This window comes from Saccoglossus kowalevskii, chromosome 1, assembly GCF_978046115.1.
Source record: "Saccoglossus kowalevskii chromosome 1, keSacKowa6.1, whole genome shotgun sequence".
NCBI lineage: Eukaryota > Metazoa > Hemichordata > Enteropneusta > Harrimaniidae > Saccoglossus > Saccoglossus kowalevskii.
The window spans coordinates 10,767,942-10,780,630 of NC_140641.1; the positions used below are offsets into that span (position 1 = coordinate 10,767,942).

At 35.3% G+C, this 12,689-nt stretch overlaps 1 protein-coding gene across 1 annotated transcript; it reads right to left on the minus strand.

Moving 5' to 3' along the window:
- Nucleotides 1–251: 251 nt before the first annotated feature.
- LOC144341643 (uncharacterized) lies at nucleotides 252–653 on the minus strand. The gene has a single exon (XM_078005323.1). It carries the CDS (start codon nucleotides 651–653, stop codon nucleotides 252–254), a length of 402 nt encoding a protein of 133 aa, XP_077861449.1.
- Nucleotides 654–12,689: the final 12,036 nt, after the last annotated feature.

Genomic DNA, 12,689 nt, shown 5'->3' on the forward strand with positions numbered 1-12,689 from the left:
TGTTTTATTTGCCAGGGACAGGTTATGTAAGGTTAGTATGTGCGCATGCACACAATGTCACGTTACTCTAAAGGTAAACTGGAACAAGCTAACTTAGACAAGCCTTAACACTTGCATTCACATACTCGGTTGCATTAATGTTTCTGAAAATACGTGTACGCCCAGTAGGGTCTAAATCACAAATCGAATTAAAAAGATACATATAAAAGGTCATGAAAGATAAGTACCTGTAATAAAATAGAAGTTACCTGTTACCTATCCTCCAGATGCCTAGTGGCACATAGGGCCTCCACCGAACGTCTCCATTCTGTCCTATCAGCTGCTGCAACTCTGGCTTCCGCCCATGACTTCCATCCAGCCTTGTTTCTTTCCTTCTCTACAGTGCGTCGCCAAGTTGTTTTGGGTCTACCCCGTTTCCTTTTCCCTTCTGGTGCCCATGTCAATGCTGTGTTACAGATGCTTGTGGGTTCCTCCCTTAAGGTGTGCCCAATAAATTTCCATCTCCTCTTCATTACTGTAGTGCTCAATTTCTCCATCCCAGTCCTGGTTTGCAGTTCTTCATTCCTAACATGGTCTTGCCATTTTATCTTCATTATCCTCCTTAAACACTTTGTTTGAAAAGTATTGAGTTTTCTTTCGTCGCCTTTTGTCATCTTCCAGGTTTCAGATCCATATAACAGCACTGACAACACCAATGATTTGTACAACTTGAGTTTTGTTGCTCTCTTGATTTTGTTACTGTTCCATATTTTATTAATATTAATAATATTAAGCTGCCTGAATGCATTTCTCCCCGAATGCATTTCTGTTTTCCATGTCTCCCATTCCTCCTCCTGATTTTGTTAAAGTTGCACCCAGGTACACAAACTCGTTGACATCTTCACCAACTTCGCCATCGATGTAAATTCTGTCAACATTTCTTGCATTAATTCTCATTAATTTTGCCTTCTGGGAATTCACTTTTAGACCAACTCGTTGAGCTTCTGTAAAAAACCTGTCAGTTTTTTGTTGGATATGTTGTTTTGTGGATGCTATCAGCGCCAAATCATCTGCGAAATCCAAGTCATCCAACTTTGATGTAAACTTCCATCTAATTCCTGTTTCGCCATTTTGTACATTCCTTCTCATTATCCAATCAACCACTATAAGAAACAAAAAACCTGACATATTGCAGCCTTGTTTTACTCCTGTTTTGATGTCAAACCATTCCGATGTTTCCCCTTGATGTATCACTGCACATTTGAAGTCATCATAAACAACTTTCACAAGACTGGTTAGCTTTTCTGGTATTCCATACATTCTCATTATTCTCCAAAGGCTGTCTCGGTGCACAGAATCGAATGCTTTTTCGAAGTCAATGAAATTAACGTATAGTGTTGCTTGCCATTCGTTGACCTGTTCAATAATATTACGTAAAATGAATATTTGTTCTGTTGTGCCTCTTCCCTTCCGAAATCCAGCCTGCTCATTTCTGAGACTTTTATCAACTCCGTTCTTTATTCTGTCTATGATGACTCGGCTCAGGACTTTGCTTACGATAGGAAGTAGTGTTATTTCCCTCCAATTTTTACACTGTTTGAGATTTCCTTTCTTGGGTAGTTTTATTTTCAAACCTTGCTTCCATTTCATAGGTATTCTCTCTTCTTTCCATATCTAATCAATAAGCTGATGAACTTTGTCTGTTGCAAGTTCAATATCTGCTTTAAGGAGTTCTGCTGTAATTGAATCAACTCCAGATGCCTTCCCATTCTTTAACTGGTTAATTGCATTCCTTATTTCAACTCTGCTTGGTTCTCTGATATCAATTTCTTCAATATCTATATGCTCATAATTTGCATCATCATCATTGATAGGTTGGTCGGGTTCTTTTCTGTTTAAAACTTCCTTGAAGTGGTCACTCCATCTTTGTAGCGTTTCTTCTTTTCCACTTATCACGTTTCCATTCTGGTCCTCCACTGCTACACTTTGTTTTGGTGGTTTGTTACACAGTACTTTTGTGAGCCTGTAAAGTGTTCTCATTTGGTGACTATTAGCTGCTGCTTCTGCTTCTGATGCTATGTTGTCAGTCCAGTCCCTTTGGTCAGTTCTTATTTGTCATTTTTACCAATAAGATAGAAGTCGACACCATTAAAAACTTTTGCTGGCCCAAAAATTGCAGGTGATATAAGATCTTGAATTCAGTGTACAATATATCGCGCAATATAATTCTCCTATTCTCTATAATATGTTTTTCACTGCGCAATTGTGTTTAGGAAATACACAGTATTTTATGTAACTCATATTAGAACTGTTATTGAGATCACCTATAATCCATTCATATACTTGAAGCACTAGTTACCATCAATATCCAACGGGTGCACGAGTTGAGACGTGATTTTATCGTGAATCACAACGCGGTAACCATGGTAACATGGTAAAGTAAAGAGATAATAAACATTGAACTCAACTCAAGTACAGTGTAAATAATTGCTCTCCGATATCAATTTGATATAAAGAGAGCTTTTAACATTGAAAATATTTGGCGAATTGGATTTGCCGTTTAAATGAATTACCTGTCATTTGTATGAAACTAGGTTTCTTTATCTCTTTATTTATTAACAGACAAAAAACCACGCGGACAATTGGAATTATCTTCGATACCGCATATTGAAATACAAACCGCAGTCTAGCTCGAATTCATGATATCTTACCCTAATTATAACTCATTGAAATTCATATTAATTGCCATTAATTGAAATAAAGACTGTCATTTATATCATTTACATGTGTTTATCCATTATTATTTCAATGCGTATGCATTCCCCGCAGTTGGGTGGTAAGATAATTAAGAACTACATTAGAAGGGAAGTACAAGAGCATGGTTGTCGGATACGTTTGGTGAGGTAAATTATTTCTACTGGGTATGCGCAATGTATGAACAATCTTCAGTCTAGTGAAATAATTGAAATTTATTTTATTGAAATGTCAGTAATTTTTAATTAAATAGTCAATAGTAATAGGTAATGAACTTGGGTTTAAGGATGATGTGATAATTCGTGCGAGAGGATTGAGAGGATGCTAGTTAGGACCAATCATTTCGATACATCTACCCTGTACGTTCGAGCGTGGTTATTATGTATGGCGTGTTGTCACTTTTAATCACCATGTTATAAGTTCATCATATTAAATACGGAAATACAAACATAAATCTGTCACTTCCGCGTCACGCTTTTCACAATAGCAATTTACAATGTAATGACTAAGTGAAAAGGCTTGCATTTCTATACCATCTAGATAGTGTATAGTTTCATTACCACTGGGACTTTGTTGAAATGTACAAAGACAAATGATGTTTCATGTGATAGAATTACGGTGACGTTCACCATAATATAGTAACAGAAGAATAAAAGAAACAGAAAAAAATGCGACTGTACACTGAGAATAAATCTCGTAAAAACTGAATGGAACTGAATAGGTTAATTTCAGTTAAGATACGTAATATTGTAATTCACACCTGCCGTGCAATGTGCTAATGCAGTCAATATATCATCATATATATATACCTTTCATTGCCCATGAATGCTATTTGTGAAACTTAATCATACATTTTACACATACACCCGAGAACACTATGCCATTGAAGATGATATTTTGTCTCTCAGTTAAATTACAAACAATATTCTCTATACATTAATTAGCTGTTAATTAAAAATTCATATTATTGACTACTAGAAGAGGACATTAAACAAAACTATCTACTTCTAGTGATTCAACTGACTCGCGTTTTAACTGACCAATATTCAACGAACATCTCATGTCCCATTATTATAATAGTAGTTCTCACATTCTTCCAAGTATAAACAAATCTATCGTGACTAAAAAAATAGATTGGCAGTACTCAGCTGATTCGCTTTTCGGACACAAATAATGACAACAACAGTATTAAATCATTCGCATCATTAAATAATGTGTTACCTTGTCAGACAGACATTTTGTAATGTCGTCGATACCGATTCTTCTGAAGAGGAACACTGTACGATCAATACCATTTGTACCAAGTGATTTTCTCAATGATTGTACCTTTAAGCTTATTACTAAGTACTAAACTAGTTTTAATTAGTATCGAAACCCACTAGAATAAGGTGCGTATCTGATATGCGTGCCTTCACTAGTGGAGCCGATCAAATAATCAATGGAATCAGATAGCTGAGATTATGGTGAGTATACTCACGATATATCCACTGTTTACTTTGATCACGACTATTCACAGTGATGATATTGAATTGTCATAAGCGCCTAGCTGTTCCCCGGTTGTCGCCAAGTTACTATGAACGTAGCTAGTGAACTATTGGTTGGGTACCACCTGTACTACAGGACCAACAAGTCTTCAAACAAATACGTAGCTGACTAGGATGGAATTGCCCGGGGAGGAGCCATTGTGGCCAACGGACCGTTTGTACTGTTCTGTACTGTACATGTTGCGTAGTGGCCATTTAGACAGATTACTCAAATGTGTTGTCATTCTTGTCACGTTTCACCAAATCTTTGCGGCTCTACCAGTATTCAACTATATTCCTTCAAACAGTCAGTCGACCCCATGCAACACATTTCTCATATGAACCGACATGGTATATTGTATAACTATTTTGAAAATGTGATATTAGTAGTTATAAAACGCAAAAATCGAGACATATTTCAGTCAAATAGAGGAATTGTGAGATACTTTAATATCCCTTGGAGTTAATGCTTACACGACGTATTTTACAGATCACCTAATAATAGCCGAATATCCCTAATTCAGTAAAATAAACCTAATTATGATTAAATGTTGATATAAAAAATTTATATATGTGAAATTGTGAGTGAATTCAGCTTCTGCACACAGAGATGCTGCTAGCGCGGTTTACGTTTCGAGTTGAGAAACAAGACAACTCAGTCTTTTCAATTTTGTTATTTAGGAAGCTGGTTAATTTATTGCCTTCATTTATACAATCACTATATTTGTTCAACTGTTTACATTGTTGTCCAGAGAAAGAGACTTTCATCCATGACATGTGCATACATGTGCATATAGTAAAATCATTAACGTCATAATAATAAAAACAACAGCATGTTTACATATAAAAAGTTACAGGCTCATATACGAAAATATTAACATAAACAGGAATTCTAAAGCACAACTCGTTGCATGTGCCCGTTACTATAAGCAGACGCGTTCACCGTTATGTCACAACTCACCGTTCCATAACAGATACCTTTAAATAGCGTGTGGTGAGTGCGTACCTATAATGACTAGATGGGCATGCGCATTTCAATCGATTTTAGTTGTATTTATAAACACAGTTGATTCACCACAAACGCACAGGGCTTCTTCATTATTAAACGAGTAATAACTTTAAAAACTTATGTAAAACTGTTCAATTTGTCATTCCATTTGTATCGCCAGCAGGGTTTCCTAATATCATAATACTACTTCAGGGTTGACTCCCATGTAAGAAGATATAAGGTCACGAATATTGAACTATAATACTAAAACACATTCTAAAACCAAAAGACACCGGGGTATAAAGGAACATACTGTATCTAATGTGTTCATAATAGACTGTATGAGGTACTATTGTATATATTTGCTAGCCTTGCGAATACATATATCACTGTCATTATTGTTCAATTCAAGAATTTCACGAGAAAATTTCCTGTAAACTGTCAACTAAGTCGTTGTGTAACGCGATATACTATGGCTGATATTGTATCGTGTAGGCATATTTTTTTTGTTTTAAAGTTCGTCGATTGAAAAACGTAATCCTTAATTACTTACTTCAAAACTGTGTCGGATGTGTCATTAAATATTCTAACGCGTTTCCTGAGCGTTCTAACGTTGAAAATCACATCGACCACTAAAAGGCGTTACAAATACCTCAGTTGCCTCTATTTGTATTCACTAGTGTCTTTACGTAAACTAGAATTAGTATAAATGTTGATATCTAAAACGGATTATTAATAACAGTATAATCTTAAAAATTAAAGAAGGATTTCTGTTTTTTGGCACTGAAATAATAATAATAATAATAATAGCAGATAAGATTACCGTTTCACCCCACACATTGAATTAGAATAATCTGTATGTGCGTGCTTTTGCGTGCATGATGCATTTATAATATATCAGTCTTTTTTATGTGGACACCTACGTCATATATCTATTTACATATTATTAAATTTGGATTTGGTGACGACTCAATATGGATGGTTCTAATACAACGCCGAATAAATATCGGGCTGCTTTAATTTTGCCTCGTACCACTAGATAGAGAATTAACTAATTCGCTAAAAAGTAATGAAGAGCAAGACTTTGCAAACCAGATTTCAGATTGAGATCAATAATATTAAAAATAATCCGACCACACAACTGTTCTTTTGACTCGCTTGATGACTAATGTCTACGTACATTGGTATTAGTATAATACAATTAATATACATGTAACGTAGACACATGTCGCGATTTCAATTTTCTTATATGAAAATTAGATAATCACGTACAATTCAACTCAAAAACGGTGTATTTCTATGAACAACTGGTGGGTGAACATAATAGAACAACCCAATCCGTACGTATTAATATTTACTCGTCACAGAATTATTTGTATTTTTTAACATCTCATCCAAATTTGTGTAGAAGTGTTAGTATTTAAAACGAATATACGACAAAGGCCACCCTTACAGATAATAGAATATTCCTACACGCAGATAGTGACGTGTATAAGTGTTCTGAATAATAGGCGATAATATCATGCAGATGTTTAGTTTAGCGTCATTTGCTACAGACGAGTAAACATACACGGTCGTTATCGTAGCTTATACGACAACTACCGGGGTGAAAATATTTGGGACAAGGGAGTAATTTCTTCTTCAAGAATAGTTCTATACACTAGTTGTAGACTCACGGCTGAATTGTTGTCAGTGGCATGGTGGCTATCTTACATATATTAATATGGACATGGGTAAGTACATTTTATTTAAACATGTCTAGTACGTAAGAAGAAACAAACGCAATATCCACTTACGCATAAGAACTACCATTCAAGAATCAATCTACAATCCATACTTGGAATGCCCCAATTTACTTGTATATACTATAAATAGAATTATGATGCAAGTGACTCTCAATACATAAAGTTTGCATGTATTTCCTGTGATATTTTTTCCAAAGTGGCGTATTACGTATGAATCATGTATATTTAATAGTTCATGGCTTGTGTTATTAGTGATTTGGAATTGAGGTGTTGTTTGCATAGGTAACCTCGCCACCTGTATCAGTACTAATGCATCTGCTACCGACGAGGTTAAGCCAACACCACGCTGCAATTCATCGACGTGCTTGTGAGACACTCTCACAGAGTGCCTCTCTCATTTTGCCCAAGGCGCGGTATACCTCATGTCGCCGGCACAGCACTGCTGAATCGTAATAACATGATGATCGACGACAAGATTCAACTAAAATATTGAAAACGAATATTATGTCGAATGTCCTGAGCACCTAGTTGTGACAGGCGTTGCATAAACAAATGATACTAAAACACCGTGTTACCTGGCAACGAGAAAACGTTTTTCTTTCCAATCATACGTATTTTCAATCAGTATAGATTGTTGTTACACTGGTAAGCTATATATTTATTTATCAATGTAAGTTTAAATGCGACAATTCTGGTCATATAGATTAAAAAGAACAATGTTAACTGAAATCCTTACAAGAAACATAAGGATATTATCTATGGTAACATGTGTGTTGACGATATTTTACTGACAACGACAAACTTTTCTAGAGGATAGTTCTTTTAGGATTTATATCTGTAGTGCCCGGCATATATCCACGTGCCACATTGACATTACATTGAATATGATTGGAGGGTAGACCAACTGAAGTTCCAACACAATGAAATGAAACGCAAACTTGGTATATAACCTAATTTAAATATAATCCCGACCATAAGAGGCAAATTGTTAAAGCATATTTTTGTGACGTGTCACGTAATGTATATGATATATTGTATAGTTTTTAAAACTTTTAATTTCAACAACCAATACGAGCAGTGAACCAAGTCTTGCTTTGTTATGATTTTATTGCATCTAATGGGTTCTGCTGCACACATATATTCGCTAAAAAATTAAATAAGTCGATAGTACATCAAGCACACACCTAATCCGAGCCTCGAGACATATCACATGAACTAATTATGTTTTTCGAATGTAATAAATGATATTTAACTGCGAAAATTGGACTTTCGTCTCGCATATTAAGCCTAGAATTCGATCTTGTTATTTTCAATGGAATATCTATATGAAACGCATATTGCAAACTGGGTAGCTTCTTACTAGTCTACACACAAGCATAAGTCTCTGTGGATCCCAAATGCATCTTCGTCATGATCACTGACATCATCATTCAACCCTACATTTTATTAATATAATACGAAATAATGAATCGAGTTTGTGCTTCTAATTTTCTAATTGATGCTAAACCAAGAAATACGTCTCAGTTTGTGGATAAACACAAGTTGATTATACCTGCTTCATTTATTGAATCATATACTACACGCATAGCACACGAACGAAAGGCATATCTCGACACGCGATTTGGGCATACATCTAGCATATATTTTGCATATAGGAATTATTTTTTTATTTAAATAAATCGACAATCGATTGCATCGTTTTAAATCAAATGACATTTTAAAGTCAAAAGCAGTCCAATTAATTCTATGCATAGATCACATGCATATTATGTGAATATACTTACGGCCTAAGAATACATATATGTTTTGTTCGCATATATTACATAGTCTAATAACCTTAGTTATATTAATACATGTATAAAATCTGCAGTATGCGTGTGCACCGTAATTAATATTGAAGTTGACATTGATTTGGAATTGACAGAAGCATACCAAGTGGAAATAGCGAGTTTATATTTGAGTATAAATCATATTAATTATACCCAAAATACAAACAAAGTATATATATGGAACAAACGCTTATATTGATTGAAATCCACCATATCATAAATATTCTCATCCAACATTCACCTACATCATGCCCACGTGAGTTTACATTTACATACGTATTAACTGTTATGTCGAAGGAGTTTATTAACACTACATTGATTTTGAAATTATTTAGGTTGGTATTCATTATTTCAGTTGCAAATGCATCAAACTTGTACCTCATAATATTTTGCAAATGCGCTGAACTCAACTTCGCGTTAGGTCAGCGTCATATACGGCATGAAATTTGTTTCCAGTGAGTTAGTTTAGCAATAATGTGTTTCAATTGATATTAAACTGAACATGATTCTTTAAAAGCTTGGTTGCTTAGTATCAAGATTTCGATATGTAATTGCTATGAAAGAAATCACCTGATCGTTTTACATTTGCAGGGAGAAGGCTAACATTATTTTTTTCGTATTTGAATTCATGCGTGATTTTACCCGTATGGTAACAAATAAAGGCTGCATAACGTGTTATTGTATTCACTCGCATCCGCAGCGAGACGTTTCAGGGCATATCGGTTAATAAAGGTGACATTTGCAAGCCCTGTCTCTACTTCTTCCGTGACTTCAATAGAAGTTCATGTAACGCACGGATACGTGACGAAGTACCTGCATATTTCAACATTGCGTACGTGTTGCTGACAATGTACCATGCAGCCCAAGTGGATATAGTCTACCGATACGTGGCCCAGCAATCAGTTCTCGTAAATCAGCGGAGTTCTCTCGACAATACTGTCATTTTACGCAGCGACTCTCATAATGACATTTATTAGAATCTATTTCATGGATCTTGTTAATTTGCCCCAATCGAATCCGTCTAAAGACGCGTAAACTGGGAAATCAGGCAGAATCTTCGTTCGAATGTAAACTGTGTCATTTGGGGTTTATTGCAGCGCGTGGAATAATTCGAAATGAACATTACAACCAATCTTTGTATAAAAACGGGTTTTAATATTTTAATGTAAAACTGTAAATGGTAAGATTTGTTTCTGATCACCCACTTCATAATTTATCTAAAGTTCATCAAATAATGACCTACCAACCCGTGTTCTTGAAATTACCATTCATAAAAAGATACTTGACATGTACAAAATTTAAAAAAACTGAATAAACGTCTGTTGTCTTGGTGGCTACCCGTTCTGAACTTCCTTTTAATGTTTCCATTATAGACACATTAGAGATAACCACCAATTTACATTTATTATTTGCTTTGATGAACAAGTCAAAATGACAGAAGCTTTTTCAACATAAATCGAAACTGTTTGAATTCGGTCTAACCATTAGCGTCACAAAAGCCTATTACGAAACTACCTACCTAGCAACTTCCCAGGGAAATTACATTTTACGTCAACTTCCGGAACATAGTTTGCCAACCGCAAGTAGAGCTAACCCAGACAAATTACATTTTACGTCAGTATAGCAACATGTTGCATGAAATATATTTGACAAGGGAAAAACATTTCCAGACCAACAGCGCACTGTATTGGACTAGTAAAAGTAACTACACGAGAAGGTGTTCGACTTGCGACTTGAATTGGCAAACAAAACTTAAATAATAATAAATGAACTAACGCCAACATTTTGGATCGCTCATGTATGCTGAATGCTAGAGAAAGTAAGTAGCATAGCTGGCACACCCATTCCCCCCAAAAAAACACTGGTCGATTCTTCTCGTAATATCAAAGACACATTGCCAAACAGTGACTTATTGGGCCGGGAAATAATTCCACGGCTGTCGCCGAGACGCTTAAGTACAACACGTTATTGTATGAATTCATTTTCATAATATCATTATGCTACGACAATAAATACCTGATGCCAAAAAAACAAACAGACAAGGCATCAACGGCACTCCGCCGCGAGTAATATAAATTATTATTGAATCTAGCAGGGGCGGATCTAGGATTCTGGAATAGGGGGAGATAAGCTGGCCAAAGCCCAAGTTCGCGAGCGCCGATGGCGCGAAGCCCTGTTGGTTGTTGAAAATAGGGGGCCGCGGCCCCCTCGACCCCCTCTAAATCCGCTCATGTTTAGGACAACCCATTTGGAAAGTTTAAAAGTCACACCATTGTCCAACAGTTTATTTGAATTTAATGAAAACTCCATTAGTAACAGTTCTATCACGCTAATGACATAACAACCATAACAAATTGCTACAATGTAATCTGAATTCGACTTGAATTAACCCTTAGGTAACGCAAGGAAATTGATAATATTAATTATTCTTGTTGCTTAATTGTGTACGCGCTGGAATCGTTGAAGACGAATATTGGTATCTGAAAATATTTTCGTTTGTCGTCATGGCAACTGCGCGATGGACAACGTATCTATATTAGTGTGGTAGCTCTTATAACAGTGACGGCGTCACCAATGTGCTGAAATATTCGTGGTTGTAATCGAGTACGGTTTACATATTGTATTTCCTTATACCCCATTCAGTAAATAATGTCAACCAAATCAACCCGTATCTCGCTATATCTAGTGATTACTATGAATCGAACTTTAAGGGAAACAACTAATTATAGTAGGATGAACCAACTATCGATCGAAAGTATACACTTGTTATTTCGCATTCTAGAAACCTTTGAAAATGTGTATGTAATGAGTCCGTATTCGGCTATTGCTTGTTGTTTGTTAATGAGTTTTAAACTGAGGGTAATAACATTTTCGATTACGAAAGCAATTAAATTGTACGTTGGGACGTATTCGAATGTTCTTTTTGTTTGTATAGGGTGACTTCGTTGATTTGATGGCACATAGTTACAAAACATGCCTTTGTATATACGTACGATTTTTGAGTTAGTGAAACGCACTCGTGACCAAATTGTAAATGATCTCGACATATATATATATATAGTATATATATATAGTCGAATTAAATATTTTTTAGTTTTTTTCAAATTAATTAATGTGAACTTTGTGGGTTGTTGCCCTGATTGCTAAATCAGAATATATACTATAGCACACCCAAATATATAGGTTAACATATAAAAGTATAGAGAGAGTTTATTATTATATCATACCCTAAAACCGCATTCGTTAATGTTTGAAAATAATATACTTTTTGTCATCGCAATTATATTTATTATTTTCTGGATCATATCCAAAGTCAAAATAAGTAATTTAAGGTATTGATATTTCGTTTTCGTTTCTCCTATACCACAAATGATGGCACAGTAACCCAAGAAATTATCCTGCTACGAGTTTTTAGATCTATCAAAATGCGTGGGTCTAGGGACATGTGTCGTAATTAAATGTTTTACATTCGCTGCCCACACACACACACACTCGGAACTACCAGTTCGTGCTCAGCGTCTATAATTCCATGTCAGTTAATGAACAATTTCAGAAGCGATTTAAATTATCATTATATTCATTAAATTCAGCGGTTATAAGCTTTTGGATAAACAACTAGATTTCTCGCATGGTTTCTAAGGTGTGTGCCATTAAGATATCATGTGTCACCTATATTTAGTAAGCTATGAATAAAATACGGAATATTGCCTTTCGTATCGACGAGGATGGTGTATTTAGTCTCTTTATCTCTTTCACGAAATACGACAAGTGGGCGTCTATTAGCCGCACAGCAAGATAGCTCCTTAACAAACTCACACATTCGAATTAAAACCTCATCATCATGATTCAAATGTACCTACCAGTTGTTTTC

What these genes read in the sequence shown, in the direction of transcription:
- LOC144341643 (XM_078005323.1), bottom strand. Translation starts at nt 653, where the DNA reads ATGACAAAAGGCGACGAAAGAAAACTCAATACTTTTCAAACAAAGTGT.